Source organism: Eulemur rufifrons, chromosome 7, assembly GCF_041146395.1.
Source record: "Eulemur rufifrons isolate Redbay chromosome 7, OSU_ERuf_1, whole genome shotgun sequence".
Classification (NCBI taxonomy): domain Eukaryota; kingdom Metazoa; phylum Chordata; class Mammalia; order Primates; family Lemuridae; genus Eulemur; species Eulemur rufifrons.
Window position 1 is genome coordinate 119,309,734 of NC_090989.1, and position 17,378 is coordinate 119,327,111.

At 40.1% G+C, this 17,378-nt stretch overlaps 2 protein-coding genes across 4 annotated transcripts in view; both read right to left on the minus strand.

The window, feature by feature from the left end:
* NCK1 (NCK adaptor protein 1) overlaps positions 1-6,273 on the minus strand; it is an 88,505-nt gene extending 82,232 nt beyond the window's left edge. For 2 of the 3 annotated variants that reach the window (XM_069473202.1, XM_069473204.1), the window contains exon 1: positions 6,194-6,273. The gene's annotated coding sequence lies outside the window, so the exon portion shown is untranslated. Of the gene's footprint in view, positions 1-6,159 lie in introns of all 3 variants that reach the window. The other variant, XM_069473201.1, reaches the window with a different exon arrangement.
* Positions 6,274-12,170: 5,897 nt separating this feature from the next.
* Positions 12,171-17,378, minus strand: part of SLC35G2 (solute carrier family 35 member G2) — a 37,051-nt gene continuing 31,843 nt past the window's right edge. Inside the window, exon 2 of the mRNA XM_069473207.1 lies at positions 12,171-13,611. Coding sequence (XP_069329308.1) covers positions 12,355-13,611 — 1,257 coding nt within the window. The 3' untranslated portion in view covers positions 12,171-12,354. The remainder of the gene's footprint in view (positions 13,612-17,378) is intronic.

The window sequence follows — 17,378 nt, forward strand, 5'->3', positions numbered from 1 at the left end:
TGAACTCTAGGCTCCAGAACTGTGAGAAAATAGATTTCTGTTGTTTAAGAAACCCACTCTGTGGTATTTTGTTATGACAGCCCTAGCAGTCTAATATAAACCATCAATATAATAATTCAAGAAAATTTCCCATAACTAATGAACATAATTTTGCAGATTTAGAAAGTATAATGAATATTCAGGAAAACAAACTAAAAACAGATGTACAGTAAGTCACATTCTCAAGAAATTTCAGAATATAGGAACTACAAAATTCAACAAAGGCAAAAAGCATTTTTATAATAAAGAATCCGAATGTCTTCAGACTTCTCAAAAGGATAAGCTAGAAAACAATGGAATTCTGAAGGCAAATTATTTTCAACCTAGAACTGGTACCCAAGCAAATCCAGAAGAAAAACCAAAAAAAAAAAAAAAAAAAAGGTTTTCATTAATGTAAGATCTCAACCTTTCACAAGATTCTCCTGTGTTAGATATACTCCATCAAATGGAGAGGTTAAACCAAAAAAATAATAATAATAATAACAAAAACACTACACGATTTTCACAGAAAATAAAAGATTTAACACAGGAGAAAGACAAAGGCAGTCACTAGTTTCATGGTAAGAGGACAAATCCCATAAAACTATGTACCAGCTATAGAGGACTAGTTCAAGTAGGTTGAAAAACTGCTAAGGACAGCATAATTTTACGCCCAGGTATATGTAACCAAGGAGTAAGTGTCCACGTCCACTAAAAGATTTGCAAATGAATGTTCACAGCAGCTTTATTCACAATAGTTTAAAAGTGGAAACAAACCAAATATAAAAATTTACATCAATGATAAAAAATTTTTTAATTGGAATACTACCATCAATGAAAAAGTACTGTTGCACCCAACATCACGATGAATTTCACAAACACGATGTTAAGCAAAAGTAGCCATCTGCAGGAGCGTATGACTCCATCTATATATCAAGTCTAAGAACAGGCAAAAATAATTTATGGTGATAAAGGTTAAAATAGTGATTACTTTGGGGAGAGGAGGGAATACTGATTGTGAGGGGACACACAAGAGACTTCTAGAGCACTGGAAACGTTCTATACCTTGATCTGGGTGACAACTAACTATACAGATGTCTACAATTACAAAAATCCACTGGGCAACACATTTAAATTTGTGCACTTTGCAATAAAAACAATTTAAAGACACTTTCTCTAAACAAGTTTTTTAAAAAGAAATTAATGAGATTTTCAACTGGATCCCACAACAGGAATTCAATCAAAAGGAAAAAATTTTAAAGCCTTATACACAAAGATTTTTATTTCAGAGTTACTTACAACTGCACACGCGCGCACGCACACACACACACACACACACACACACATCCTCCCCTGGAAATAAATTTAATAAATGAATGCCATGCCAACCCTGGATCTATTTCTCCAGTGTAAGAGAAAAATTGTTATCTGGTGTCTGTTACTAGTAGCCACACTTAATACTAACCAACCTAAAGAAGCCATCTACTCCAGAAGGAAGAATATGTTCACAGGCTCTAAGGCAAAAAAAAAAAAAAAAAGAGGTTGGCTATTTAAGGCCTAAAGAGGAAAAGGATAACAGCAGGAGAGGCAAAAGCCAAATCATACAAGGCCTTATAGGCCTCTTTTAAGAACATGGATAAGAAATTAAAAGAAACAAAAATAAAAGTAACTGGATTTCCCAGGGCACCGATGAGATGCAGAGGAGTTGTACACTAAATATTCTGAATGTTTCTAAAAATAAAAAATATTATTCAAGGCCGGGCGCGGTGGCTCACGCCTGTAATCCTAGCACTCTGGGAGGCCGAGGCGGGTGGATCGCTCAAGGTCAGGAGTTCGAGACCAGCCTGAGCGAGACCCCGTCTCTACTAAAAATAGAAAGACATTATATGGACAACTAAAAATCTATATAGAAAAAATTAGCCGGGCATAGTGGCACATGCCTGTAGTCCCAGCTACTCGGGAGGCTGAGGCAGTAGGATCGCTTAAGCCGAGGAGTCTGAGGTTGCTGTGAGCTAAGCTGACGCCATGGCACTCACTCTAGCCTGGGCAACAAAGTGAGACTCTGTCTCAATCAAAAAAAAAAAAAAAAAATATTATTCAAGAACATGTAGCACCTAGAAGTGATCAAGCATCTCCAAGGAAAATTTTCCAATTCTTTATAAAATTAATAAAATGTTTCTACAATATAGCTGGAATACTTAAAAAGTCCATGGCATATTAAATTTTTGGTTACATCTATTATTTGAGTTGATCCACACAGCAACATGATTTGAAAATATATGCTGAAAATTCTGGAAGACCAATTGTTAAAAAAAAAAAAAAAAATCCTTTGGAGAAGCATCCTATTCCCTACAGAACTTCCACATACTCTCATTGCTTTGTTTATTCAGTTGATCACCTAAACAAAAGCAAAAATCATTCATACTATATTTATGTCCAATTCAGCAAAACTTAAGTACAATTTCAGGAACAAGGAAGAAGAGACTCAGTGTTTCAACAGTTTACTTTAGCTGATAGTTTAAACAAATAAAAACAAGCAACTATTAACAACCAAAAAATAGATGAAAAACAGACCAAAAGAGTAAGCATTCATTCCCTCCAGAAGGATTTCACCCTGATAGTTTTCCATGCTATCTCACAGCATTAAACTAAAATGTAAGAAAAATACTACAAATACGTAAGAAAAATAGCAAGGCAACCCTATGCTGCTTCTATTAACAGAAACCTTAGAGTTAAGAAGGGGGAAAAAATGGAGAATATATTAAAGCTCTCTAACTCACCAAAACAGAACAAATGATTTTTCAAGTATTTTGTTCAACAGGCAGATACACTGCTGATTCTTAACACATGAATAAGATAACAGTAGCAAGATGTGAAGTGTTACTCTTCTAACACTCAAAAAAAGAAAGAGAACATTTTGCTAGATCATTACATTTAGTTACTGTGATAAGCCCTCCAGAGATTTCCTCCAAATCACTACACTATTTTTCATCTATGTTTAAGGGCCCCAAAAATTCATTCTCTTTATCAAGAGATTGAAACAGACAAACTCAATTCCAGCAGTAAAACCTGTAAGGGATCCAGTTCACTTTCTAGTAGGTCATAGGACTCAACTGCAGAGATGACATTATTGTTACTGCTGGTAATACATTTAAAATGCATAGGAAGACTCCATATAGATCTTAATTAATTGTTAAAATAACTTATGATGCAAGTCACCAAGGTATCCCTGTCCTCAAGAAGTTTTCAATCTGTATGAGAAGGCATAAACACACAAAACAAAAAATAATGTAAAGCAAATCATGCAAAATGACCTAAGAGATGAGAAGTTATATGGTTTCATAAAGAATACACAGAATTTGAGTTAGGAGGTCAAGGTTTGAGTCTCAGCTCTGCCCCCTTAATGTGTGAATTTTAGTGCAGGTATTCTGTACGTATTTCAGTTTTCCTATCTATAAAACAGAAGGTTGGATTCCAACATTCCTGCAATGATGTTCAACGATACTATGAGTCTACATAAGATTACAATCCAGGGAATGGCAAAACAATAAGGAGTATGGGTTCAAAGAAAAGCAACACCACAAGGAACTGAAGGACCAAAAACGAAACAAAATTTTACCTTATTTGCTACTTACGTAATTTGGGGGGGGGGGGGGGGGAATTTCAAACAGACCAGGGGAGGTGGCTCAGGCCTATAATCCTAGCACTCTGGGCGGCCAAGGCAGGAGGATTGCTTGAGGTCAGGAGTTCAAGACCAGCCTCAGCAAGAGTGAGACCCGATTGCTACTAAAAACAGAAAAAATTAACCAGACATGGCGGTGTACGCCAATAGTCCCAGCTAATGGGAGGCTAAGGTAGGAGGAGTGCTTGAGCCCAGGCATTTGAGGTTGCTGTGAACTAGGCTGATGCCATGGCACTCTAGCCCAGGCAACAGAGAGAGACTCTGTCTCAAAAAAAGTTATAATAAAGAAAAGAAAGGAAGAAAAGGAAGGAAGGAAAATTGATTTAAATAGGCAGCCTATGCATAGGCTAGAGTGGACAGCTCCTATAGAGAAATAATACTGGCATCAAAAAAATAGGTTTTGAGCAAACTGTTAGAAGCCTATGAATTCTGATCTATACTCTGTAGTAACAGAGAGCTATGGCTGGTTTCTGAACAGTGAGGGGTGTTTGGAGCATTATATTAAGATTTAGGCCGCAAGCAGAACATACTAAGTAGGGAGAAAACAAAAACAGGCAGAAAACCCAGCAAAAAGGCTGGCCAGCAACTTAGAGATAAAAATCACTGGCAACAATTGGCCATGCATAGAAATAAAACCAAGGTTTGTGTCTGAGTAATAGAAAGCATGGTAATGACACCAAAACAAATTTAGCATACGGAATCAGTTTTGAAGGGAAGACTGTAAGTTCTATCTTTGAAACAGTTTAAAGTGTGGATCATCCAGACATAACTGTTACCTGAAAACTTTAAATGTCATATTTGGCCCTGTCAGTTGTCTTCTTAAAACAGCACAGCAAAGTATTTATGAAGAACTTGTTAAATGTTTAGTGATTTCAAGAGTTCCCTTCAATTTTACTTATCAACTAAATAATCATTTAATTTTCTGATGTCTGTAGAGAACATGTGGTATTTTCCCTTATTATAAAGGTGAGTAAATTATAAAATTATTAAACTATGTTTTAAAAAACATACTGCATCTGTATTAAGCCAAGTCTTCCTGACAAATGATTTATAACAATAACCACATCAAATCTACCCTGAGCTTTGGAAGGAAAGTTCTCAGAGGTCCAAAAGAAAAATAAACCCAGAGGCATTAAGTGTCACTCAACGTCTAACAAAACATTACGTGCAGGTTTCAACTTTTATTTAGATGGACCTGAAAGCACAGGGAAAATATGGATAAAAAGATAAGGCCTAGAAAAATAAGACATTTTAAAATACAATCCCCAAGTCAAAATGAAAAGAAAGTATCACTGATCAACCAATGCATGTTTTTCAAGTCACTATCAAGTTGTGAATGGGTGCCTATTTAAGAACGGAACATCATCGACAATTACCAAACAAACAAAACTTTCTTCTTGAGTTCTTTCTCCATTAACTTTGTCATCTCACTGAAGGTTGAGACTTGAGGCACAGTGATTTCCAAGTGCTGAAGAAATCGTTATGATTGGTTTGTCAAAAATCTATCAAAGTAAGATTTTAAAAATGAATACCTCTTGCAGAACTTACCGGTTCTGGCCATTTAACACTGGGCTTCTTTGCTCCCCACCCAAGATGAGGTTAGAAAATTCTCCGTAACCTCACTCTTTGCTAACTTCTAATGCTTCTTACCAAATCTAATGGGTAGAATTATTTTCAGGTGACTTCAGTCCATCAGGTCGACACTGAGAGCCTATGTTACGGTTCTCAGTCAGCCCTGAACAAAACCCAGCTTCCCGAGTTTCTAACAGCGAATTTAACTTCTATGAGAACATACAAGAAAGATTACAAAGCCAACCTATCCAGATCATTGTTTTACGGGATCCATTACAACTCAAGTCAAAAGCTCAAAGCCAAGCAACTCGCGTGCGAATCTAAAGCAGGTCCAAACGACCGAGGTAACAGCCAAGAACGAGGAAAACGGCTGGGGGCGGGGTGGGGGGAGGGGCACAGGGCGCGTCTGAAGATGTCCACACGCTGCACAGGGCACGACGCTCTTCCCTCCTCTCCGGGAGAGCCCTTCCTTCTCTGCCCCGTCCCTACCTTCCCACCCTCGGATTACGCCACAACTGGCAACAGGACTTTCTCAGGAAGACTGCCAGGGAAGTGCGCGCGCCACACACTCGCTCTCCCAGCCCAGGGGCTGCCGCCGGGGCTCTCCCCGAGACCCGACGCCCCCGGGCCGCGCGGACAGGGAGGCCGCGAGGTCGCGCTCCCCGGGGCAGCGGTCCGAAGGTCGCGTGGAGCCGCGGTGCAGACGCCCAGGCCCGGTCGAGCAGCATCCGCGCCCACTCCGGCTCAGCTCCGAGCAGGCAGACGGCGCCCCCGGGGCTAACTTTGCCGGGGAAGAGGAAGCGAAGCAAGGAGTAACGGACGGTGTGCACGGACGGGGGACGGAAACGCTGTTTGTGTGTGTCTGCCTGCCGGCAAGGCCGTCTCACCTTCCCTTTGCCGAGCCCGGCTACTGCAGCTCACCTGAAGAAGGCACCGGGACGCCGCCGCGGCCGCACCGATGGCCGTTACGGCACGAGGCCTGCGCTCCGCCGCCGCGTAGCTCTCGGGAGAGGGGCGGGGCGCGCGCGCGCGCGCGCGACGGGCGGATCTGCCCGGGCAGGAAACCCGCTGCCGGCCCAATCTGATAGGCTTAGTCGCCCCCCTCCCCAGTCCCTGAAGCGACAGCGGTCTGCGCCGCGCCGGGATTGGGCGGGGACACATGTCGATCAAGCGCTGTGCTAGGTGTGGAGTGAGCTGAGGCTGCGCGGTGGAAGGAGACAGAGGGTGAGAAGCACTGGGCCTGCCGGCGACTGTCTTGGTTTTTGCCTCCCCTGGTTCTCCAGCGGGTTACTTTGAGCCTTCCTCCTCAGTGCTGCAGGAAAGACTCTACCGCAAAACTTACTGCGTCCCGAGTTCAGCCCCAACGGCTTTGGGAGTCTCCTGCTGGTTTCTGCACTTGAGGAGGGTCTTCCCAGATGAAGGTTCTGAGGGACGGGGACCGACAAAGAAAAACAAAAAGACCTGGAAATGGGGACCTGGGAGAAAAATGTAAGACTTATGCTTAATTTGAGGCACAAACCGAAATAGTTTTTCGGTTTTCTCCTGAGTCTGAGGGCCCTCTGACTGCCGTGGTGTGTGGGCAGCTGCCAGTCTTGGCTGCGGTAGTGTCCAGAGAGTCAGGTAGTGTCCATTCTTAGGGGCCCAACCCCGGCCATCTGCTGAGGCATCAGTAAGTTGGTTCACCCCCATGCTGGGGCTGCTGCCCCCCATAACCTGCCTCATTCCTTCCTAATCATCTTTGTGGCTAAGCTTAGGTGTCACTTTTCAGGGAAGCCTGCTGGGTTAGGAGCACAGGTATTTTCTCCATCTGAGCTGTCGAAATGGTTTGTTCGTATCCCTACCTGCATTGTGAACTCCATTAAATCATGAACCATGTTCAGTTTTTCCCCAGTGCCTAGCATATGATATATGGTCAGTAAATATTGTTTAAGCCATTAATACATTTTCTCTTCCCTTCTCCTTTAACCTTAGTCCTGATTATAAGTCTCAAGAGTTCATGGTTTCCTGCATTTAAGTTCAAAATTATTCACCTGAGTGCTAATGGATGCATGTGGTTGACCTGCCATATGTAGGTAGGATCACAAGGTCGAGCACAAATTACCTATCTGTACCCTTATTAGCCTCAAGTTGGCAGGGAAAAGTAGACCATGAAACTAGGCAATAGCTACTCTATGTCTACATTACATTATTGGCATTCAGAGTAAATAATGCAAGTGAATTTTGAATTTATTCTACAGGTTTAAATAGCTTTGCATATTATATCATAGTTGCTATGGACTGAATTGTACCCCCCCTCCAAAATTCATATGCTGAAGCCATAACCCCCAATGTGACAGTTTAGATACTCCTTAACTTACAATAGTGTTATGTCTCAATAAACCCATCGTAAGTTGAAAATGATTCGTAAGTCAAAAATATATTCAATACACAACCTACAGAGCATCAGAGCTTATTCTGGCCTACCTAAAATGTGCTCAGAACACTTACATTAGCCTACAGTTGGGCAAAATCATCCAACACAAAGCCTATTTATAATAAAGTGTTGAATATCTCATGTAGTTTTTTGAATACTGAAAGTGAAAAACAATGGTTGTATTGGCCCTCGAAGTATATGTAGTTTATGTTGCACACCATCATAAATTCAAAAAATCTTAAGTTGGGGACCATGTGTATTTGGAGATAGGCCTTTAGGAGGTAATTAAGGTTACATGAGCTCATGAGGGTGGGGCCCTAATCAGATAGGATTCATGTCTGTATAAAAATAGGCACCAGAGAGCTTCCTTTCTCTACCATGTGAGGACACAGCAAGAAGACAGCCATCTATAAGCCAGAAAGAGAGCCATTACCCAAAGCTGACCATGCTGGCATCTTACATCTTGGACTTCCCAGACTTCAAAACTATGATAAAATAAATATCTGTTGTTTAAGCCTCCCAATCTGTGGCATTTGGTTATGGGAGTCCAAGCTAATACTACAATGGTTTTCTTATTTGTTGATACATTTTATAAAGTTCATGAATTGAGATATTATATTTTTAAAGAAACCATTGCCTAGAGGTTAAAACTATTTCTCCAAAATCACACAGCAAACTGTTAGCAGAACCTGACTCAATCTCAATTCCAGTTATATGTTTAACATGTGATGGGAGCAGAGGGTATAAATACAAATACAACATGTAACATACAATCCTAGCCTTCACATAGCAAATACCTCTACCTTAAGTGGGGAAAATTAACCCAGAAAAGATATGCTTAAGTAATAAGTTTAGATTTTGTTTTGTAAGGGAATCTGTATTTTGAATGGGCCAGTGATCTTCACAAGATTTTGATCCAGATCTCATGACTGCTGTTTGTCACCTAGTTAAGAAATAAAAGAAGCAATTGTAAGAAAGGGAGAGGGCTTAAATCTGCTTTTTCATAAAAGGATTTTAGTTTCCTATAAACATGATTTATCCTCTCAATTTCCTTCTTTAAGCTTCCTCATCACCTATTCTTACCAGAAACTCTAAAAAAAAAAAACCCTCCAAAAATATATGAAAAAGAGCGAAGGAAGAAAAATGAAAAAGGAAAGCATAGAGTGGGAGGGTAGACAGGCAGAAAGTCATGTATGAAATTGCACCAGAAGGAATGGAGTACATGTTCTTATGGGGTAGGAGCTGTCCCTGAAACTCCCTTTCACACACTGTCTCCCCAACTTCCTGCATGTGGCAGCTGCTTCCTCTCTTTCAGAGGAACTCAAACCAAAAACAGGAATCATCCTTGCTAATTAGTGCTGAATGAACTAGGGACTAACCAGAATCAGGTGACAAAATGTAGGTCAAAACTTATGACCTCTTTGCTAGACTTGGGAACTTAAAAAAAGGAAAATTTTTGACCTATGGGCTGGGTATGGTGGCTCATGCCTATAATCCCAGCACTTTGGGAGGCCAAGGTAAGAGGATAACTTGAAGCCAGGACTTCCAGACCAACCTGGGCAACATAGTGAGACCTTGTCTCTACAAAAGATTTTTAAAATTGGTCAGACATGGTGGCACATGCCTGTAGTCCTAGCTACTTGGGAGGCTGAAGTGGGAGGATCACTTGAGTCCAGGAGTTTGAGGTTGCAGTAAGCTATTCTTGCACCGCTGGACTCCAACCTAGGCAACAAAGTGAGACCCTGTTTCCAAAAAAAAAAAAGTGAAAAATAAAATAAAAAAAAAATACTTATGACCTATGAACTAAAGGTGGATCTTTGAATATGGGCAGCTAATCTTTCTAGGATAAAAACATATAGAGGACTCACTTTATTCATCCTAAAGGAAAGGATCTGGGAAGACAAAGGGAAAAATGACCTTCCATGTCTCAAGCCCTTTCCCAGAAACCTATTGATAGCTCATAGTTAAAAATGGTTAGAGAAAATGATCTAGTTTAGCATCACTGTCAGGCAGGAGTGTTCAGGACAAAAAAAGTCCTACCTACCAACCAGCAAGAAATAACTAATCACAGGCTCACCTGTGAGGTATAGAAAATAGTGGGCCCTAGTAAAATCAATTTCATTTCTGAGTTGAGTATTGTTATGCTTTTATGGGAAATCATTCAGCAAAAATTAATTGAGTCTACTCTGTGGTAGGTATTGCAATAGGTACTGGAGATATAAAAATCAGTCCCTACCTTAAAGGAGTTCAATCTAGAGTCAGAGAATAAGATTTAAACAGATACTTTTTATTAATATAGTAAATACAAAAATAAATACGCACAAAGGGGACATTAAGCCACAGGGGAGGGGAGTTGTGTGGCCAGGCTAGTGAGGCAATTAACTAGCCAAAGAAGAGAAGGGCTTTCAACATAGCGGGGCCTGCATAATAAAAAGGCATTAAACAACAGTAGAATATTGCTGCAGCAGAAGATGGCTAGAAATGTAAGTGATAGCCAGGTTATGGAAGTCAACGACCTTAGAGTTTATCCTGTAGGCAAGGAGAAGTCATCAAAGGGTTTTCTTTCAGCACTTTAAAGATGTCATTCTCTTGTTTTCTGGCCTCCGTTGTTTCTGCTGAGAACCCAGTTTGTTGTTATTCTCATGGTTTTCCTGTATGTCTCATGTCTTTTTCTCTTGCTGCTTTTAAGACTTTACCTTTGTTTATCAGCAGTTACACTGTGATGTTTCTAGGTGTGGTTTTCTTTGTATTTATCCTGCTTGGGGTTTACTTAGTTTCCTGATCTGTGGCCCGCTAGGTTTTTTTTTTTCCTTTTATCAAATTTGGAGGACTTTTGGTCAATGTTTCTTCAAATATTTTTTATGGCCCCACTCTCTGTCTCTCTTTTTTTTCTGGAACTACAGTTAAACTCTTGCTAGACTTCTTAGTACTGAGTACAGGTCGTTCAGGCTCTGTTCATTGTTTTTGTTCAAATCTTTTTCTTTCTGTGCTTCAATTTGAATAATTTCTATTGAGAGCCAGTGTCTAGTAATCACTGAAAAATCTACATGTTGCCATTTTCCCAAAGCACAGGTAACGTACTAATGGCTGTGGATTCGTTTGAGTAAGGTTGGGATACATAATAGGAAAACAGAAATCACAAGATATTACAATAGACAGGAATTTGTATTGGGTGAAAAAGCAAAAAGGGAACACGAAGGGAGCCCTCAGAGGTGATAACTGCAAGAATAACTGCCTAGGGTTAGTGAAAAAGGGGAATCAAGTTTGGACTATCAGGTCTCAGAAACTTAGACAAATGACCCAGCTGAGTTATAGCTCAGACCCCTGAAAGGGTGCTCTCCAGCTGGTCCTTCTACTTTTGAGAGGGATATGATGAGGCTGGTTGGGGTTGGGGAGGATGCCAAAAGGAGCTCAAGACTGAAATCAATTGTTGCTGCTGGAGCAAAAAGCTTTTGCTTATTGCTGGAATTAACAGTGACAGAAACTGCAAGTAAACAGAAAGGAGGAAATCCCTTCTGCCCTTCTGCCTTCTAGTCTCCCTCTAATGCCCCTTATTGGTGGAACCTAGTGAGACACCAGCTGGCATAGGAAAAATATAATTTGCTGGGTTTGAGCCATAGCATCACAGAATAAAATATAGAAGGGCGAATTTGGAGCTAAGAGATCATAAATAGCTTAATAGTCAGTATCATATCAACATTTGTTTGTGCCAAATTGGTAAGAATTGCCCAAATTATACACAAGTTAATGCCATCTTATATGCTTTTACAGACTTTTAGGCCCCTTTGAAAAACATCTCAGGATACCATGTTAATTTTCTGCTATACTATGATGCTGCTAGTGTCTTTTTCAGGAGTAAAAAGTACCTTTGCTACAGCTCATAGACCTTGCCACAAAATCATAAACAAGGGCAGCCTTAGAAGAGAGCTGCATAACTGAGAATAAATAGACCCTGCTCCAACATTAGGTCTCCCACCATAAGGTACAAAATGGCATGGACTAGGTAAGGCTGGCAAGAATCCAGTCTTCTCCCTACCTTCCTTTACTGTGTATTTCCTAATGTCGTCATAGCAAAGAGAAGACCAACTTTCTGTTCTAACTGTGGACAACCCACTGTCATTGAAAAATCTACTTTCCTTTGTGCTCTGCCTTGCCCCAGCTCAAGATCCCTTACCCAGCCCTATCACCTGTAGTGTTTTAATGTGATTAGATGACAAAACAGGGCTTGATGTTCAACATTTCCCCTTATAGTGTACTTTTCACAAATGAAGATTTTTGAATATTGAAAGATTTTTGTTGAACATTTGTAGAACATTGAACATGAACATTTTTCTAATTTTTGAAGTTTAAGACCACAGAAGATCCATCTGAAAGGGGTCATTTCTTGGAGTATTGTGTTCTTTAGTAATGGAAGTTAACATTCTCCCTCTACCAAAATAACCTGTAAAAACTCCAGTAAATACCAGTAAAGACACCAGGTTCATGACATATTTCACATATTTAATATTTGTATTTGAATATATTAGAATAGAATAAGTTTTTCTGCATCTGTATATATTAACTATATAACACTCTGTCAATTATACAACACAAAATACATTTATAAACATTAAAATGGCAGCATACATATTAATAACTAAACATTAACAAGATAATAATAATCACTCATTCATTTAATGGGAGAGTCTAGTATTTCCTGATAATCCTGCCTTTTTAAATTCATCCAGTATAGTTTATAGCCAGCAAGGACAAAAACACTAATCATGATGATTACCCCTCCAAAGACATCATAGACACTAGGAAATATGTGCAACACTAAAAGCTGCAAGACCATAGCTACCACAATCTCCAGATGTTGTACTGTGCTAACCAAAGCTGGATGGAATTTGTCCAAGGCATAATAAACTCCTAAGAATGCTACAGTAGAACAGACGCATATAGCAATGAGATAACTCCAGGTTTCTCCATCTAATGGGATTATGGGTTCTTGAAGAACAAACATGGTGGATACTCCCCAGACTGTCCCAGTCCAACCAAAGGTAAACAGTGCAGTCCACATGCTGATCTTCTCCTTGATGGATCTATACACTATCATAGAAAGAGCCGTGGTCAGTCCAGCCATCACAGTCATGGTGTACCCGAAGGCTTCTTTCCAGGCATTTAACAAAGAATTGTCTTCATCAACAATATTGGGGATCATGACAAGACAAACACCTAAAATGCTGCAAACAACTGTAGCCATGTCAACATAAGCCATTTTCTCATCAACAAGTAAAAAAGCCAAAATAGCACTGAAGACTGTGGTTGTGGCTCTCCACATAGTTGTCCCATTGCTGGGAGGAACTATTGAAAATGATGTATAAGCACAGGTGATAGAAATGACATTGCATACACCATAAAAAAATAGTCGTAATCTGTATCCACTGGGTCCAAAGGGGGCCTCCTGATAGTAACACACAACTAACACAGATAAGACCTGTAAAACAGAACGGATAAAAATCAGTTCTAGAGACGGAACTTTAGAACGATCAGAAATGAGCCTAGTAATAAGAGCTACACATCCATGTGCCAAAGCAGATCCAAACAACACTATCCACATTTTTCGGGACTGAAAAATATTTTTTTCTGCAAAGCTCTGGAATTGTCTAATCTCATTGGTCATTGGATCTTCTGTTGGTGGAGGTCTGGTATCCACAGTTCCAAAGAAAGTTCTTCCTTTTCTTTTCATTTCACTCAGCAGACTTTTCTTTGGATTTTCTTCTATAAAATTTCCATAGTCTTCATTGATTTCTTCATATCCATCATCCCCAGGCTGGGGATAATGAGAAGTATATTTCACCATCACTGTGTTGGGATGTATTTTCACCCGTTTTTTAACTGGATATTTTTTGGAGGGAGAAGTATCCATTTCTTCAGATAAGCAATTCTATTAAAAAAAAGACAAATGTTTATGTATTCATTTCATTGAAATTTTAATTTCTATTATAATCATATGCACCAATTCAATGATAGAAGTAGAGGCCATAACAGAACTCTAGAAAAAAATGTAAGCCAGTGGTACATGCCTGATCCCAGCTACTTGGGAGGCTGATGCAAATAGACTGCGAGTTCGAGGCCAGCCTGAGCAAAGTAGTGAGTCCTCCGTCTCCAGAGGAAAAAAAGAAAGAAACAAAGAAAAAGAAAAAATGTAATAGCAAAAGATGATCTGGCAGTATGTCTTATCAGATGTATGGAACTCACTGGAATTGTTCACCCTTTTTGCACTCCCATCTTAAGTCTGTCCCTAATTCTCATTCTGCTTTTTCTTTCTCATTCGGCTCTATTTCCCATCTTTACATCACAAACTAGTATTTTTCCATCTTTTCATTCCTACCCGTCTCTCCACCCATCCAACATGAAAAATGCAGAAAAATAAACTTAGATCAAAGCTTTCCTTCTCATTATGTCACTTTGTCTATATTATAAATCATAAATGGATAAGTCCAAAGTCTTTTGTACAATCAAATTTGTATAATACCAGAATCTACCTTATATTACAAATTATAGTAATTTTTTAGCATTTATTTTGGGCTTCCCATACATTTTGAGATATAAAGATATACTGAAATTAGAAAAAAACTTTTTTTTTTTGTCCTCATTACTCCCTGGTTCCTTGCCAAAAACTCATCAGTTCAGTATCTTAAACCATGGCCCAGAAATCAAATCCCATTTTGTTCTTTGACACCATCTGGGTAGCCAACTGTTCTATTCCTATTTACTCCCTTCTCTTCTAAAAGGCACCACCTTCAGCGGGAAGAAGTTATGAAAAAATATCACCAGTGTCTCCAAACCCTTCAGTTTCCTAGCCTGGATATCCTACTTGCAGTCCTTTCTGCATACCACTATCAGGCTAATCTGACTGTACTTTATTTCCAACTTCTACCGGGACATTTCCACTCCAAATCATGGCTTCAGCTTCATTAATCCCAAACTGAATTAATAGTCTTGATCTCCCAAATACATTTTCCTTTCCTAACTTCCTCACTTATGTTTGTGATACCACCATTTTTCCAGTTCCCCAAGCTAGAAACCAAAGAATACTCTGAATTATTCTTTCTACCATCATACTTCCAGTTGGTCATCAATCTCATTGCTTTTGTCTTTGAAATATTTCTCAGATTTTCCCTTTCTCCTCCATTTCCAATTTACCTTATGATTGCATTTTAGGTTATTGCAAATAACCTAGAATAGTGCAACAGTATCCAAACTAGGATGAATTCTCTTGAATTCCAGTCCTTCTCCTCTAAAATTTATCCATATTATCTCACTGTCATATTAATCTATCTTTAAAAGATTAAAAACAAACCAAAGCAGAAACTTCCCTCAAGCTTTTCCCACTCAAGAACCTATAGTGATTTCTTACTCTCTACCAAATTTCAACTCCTCTGCCTGCCTCTCAAGACGCTCCCTAATCTAGCCCCTATCACTACTTAGGCCTTTACACACACAGTTTGCTCAAAGCAGTCAGTCCAGCATCCTCCCTGTCCTCACTCCCCATGTGTCCCTACCATTTTCCTAAGCCTTTATTCTCAATAGTTTCCCCTTTGCTCCAACTTTCTAAACACTGCTCAAATTCTACCTTTTAAAAAAAAGCAAGTCTTCCCTCATCTCTCTAGCACTTGTTTTGTTTGGGTTTTTTTCTTACTTCCTTGTTCAAACATCTACAGTAGTTCTTCTAATTTTTATGAGTGAATCTTTTTTTTATCTAGTTGTCTCAACTCAGTAGAGTGTTATTTGTTCCCAGTCACTGTATCCAAATTTGCTATGTCAAATCTCTTTTCCTTGCTGGCCAGCAATTATCTCAATGACATCTCAATTAGATCTCCTAACTTCCTCCATGCTGTCCATTGTTAAAATTTTGTCTTAAGTCCATTCAAAAATTTCCCCTTCCCTCTGTAGGCCAGATTTGTTTTTTTTTTGTTTTTTTTTTTTTTTTTGAGACAGAGTCTCACTCTGTTGCCCAGGCTAGAGTGAGTGCCGTGGCGTCAGCCTAGCTCACAGCAACCTCAAACTTCTGAGCTCAAGCGATCCTCCTGTCTCAGCCTCCCGAGTAGCTGGGACTACAGGCATGTGCCACCATGCCCGGCTAATTTTTTCTATATATATTTTTAGCTGTTCATATAATTTCTTTCTATTTTTAGTAGAGATGGGGTCTCGCTCTTGCTCAGGCTGGTCTCGAACTCCTGAGCTCAAATGATCCGCCCACCTCGGCCTCCCAGAGTGCTAGGATTACAGGCGTGAGCCACCGCGCCCAGCCTGTAGGCCAGATTTGTAGCTCCAGGGGCAGGAATAGGGAGTGGGTATAGTATGCTATTTCACTCCTCCTCCCATTCTCTCCCTTTGGAAACTATGGAAGGGGATATGGTCTGCCTCTCAGACACCTGCATCTCCCTCATCCAGGCTCTAGCTCTCCCAGTGCATTGGCACAGGGAGGAAGGAAAAGGAAAGGGACCCATGTCTCATATATTAGCTGCTGTTGTGTGTTGACTATTTGCTGTGTAAACCTGAACAACACTTCCCGGTTAATCAAACGCTAATCTAAATGATGTTGTAAAGAGATTTTTCAGATGTGACAAAAAACCCTAATTAGTTGACTTCAAGTTAATCAAAAGAAAGACTATTCTGAGTGGGCCTAACTTAATCAGATGAGCCCTTCAAAGTGGGGTTTAGGCCTTTTTTAAGTTCAGAGATAGCAAACAGTTCATGCCCCTGGGGTTCCAGCCTGCTTGTGATCTTCATTTCCTTACTGATTGTGGACAATGAGCTTCAGCCTGGGCTCATGGGGTTCCAACCTGCTTTTAATCTTCCCTTCCTGCCTGCCTGACTGCATACTTCAGCCTTGCTTATCCAGCCCCCAAAAGAACATCAGCCAATTCCTTGTAATAAATCTCCGACTGGTTCTATGTCTCATATTGACTCCTAACTCTGATACATGTTGGAATTCTTTCTTTGCTTGTTGTCTTTGTTTCTCTGTTACCTCTGATAGGCCACTCATATCCTCTAGGTTAAAAGTATCCAAATGCAGGTTACCTCAGGTAACTTCTGGAGGGCCTCCTCAGTGCACAGATCCCTGATGTGGGAGAGCCTTGTACCCTGGGGCTTATAGTCCATAGATTTTTGCTGTCTGGTCCTCTTGCCTGGTAGGCAGCTCTCTTAGGCAGGTACCAACAGTATTCACTTAGTCCCAGGAACTAGGAAATTTTATTTTAGAGATAAGAAATTTATGAGTCAGAAATGCTGGTTTTAAGTTCTGGCTCTTCTAGCAACTAGAGTAATAATTATGTCTATTTTAAGAGAACAAGTTTTAGATGGTAATTGTTGGGATCTTTTGACTCAACTATCTTCACAGTTTGTCTTTTTAATGATTTCATACTTTGGGTGTTTTGATACCTCTCCCATGCAAGACCACTGTGCAGTTCAGTGACCATAACTTTCTACCATCTGCTCAAAGTTGTTTTAATCAATGTGCCAACTCAACTTCTTCTTCTCCTTCCTCGTAGGGACAAGCAGTCTGAACCAATCTCATGGCTCCAGTTCCTCTGACAAGGGTTCACATTGAGAAATGCCCTCCAAGGCACAGATGTCCACTTCAGATGTATAAAGCAACTCAGCTGAGTAGAGGTAATATAAAATAGGACTAGAGATTGAACCTGC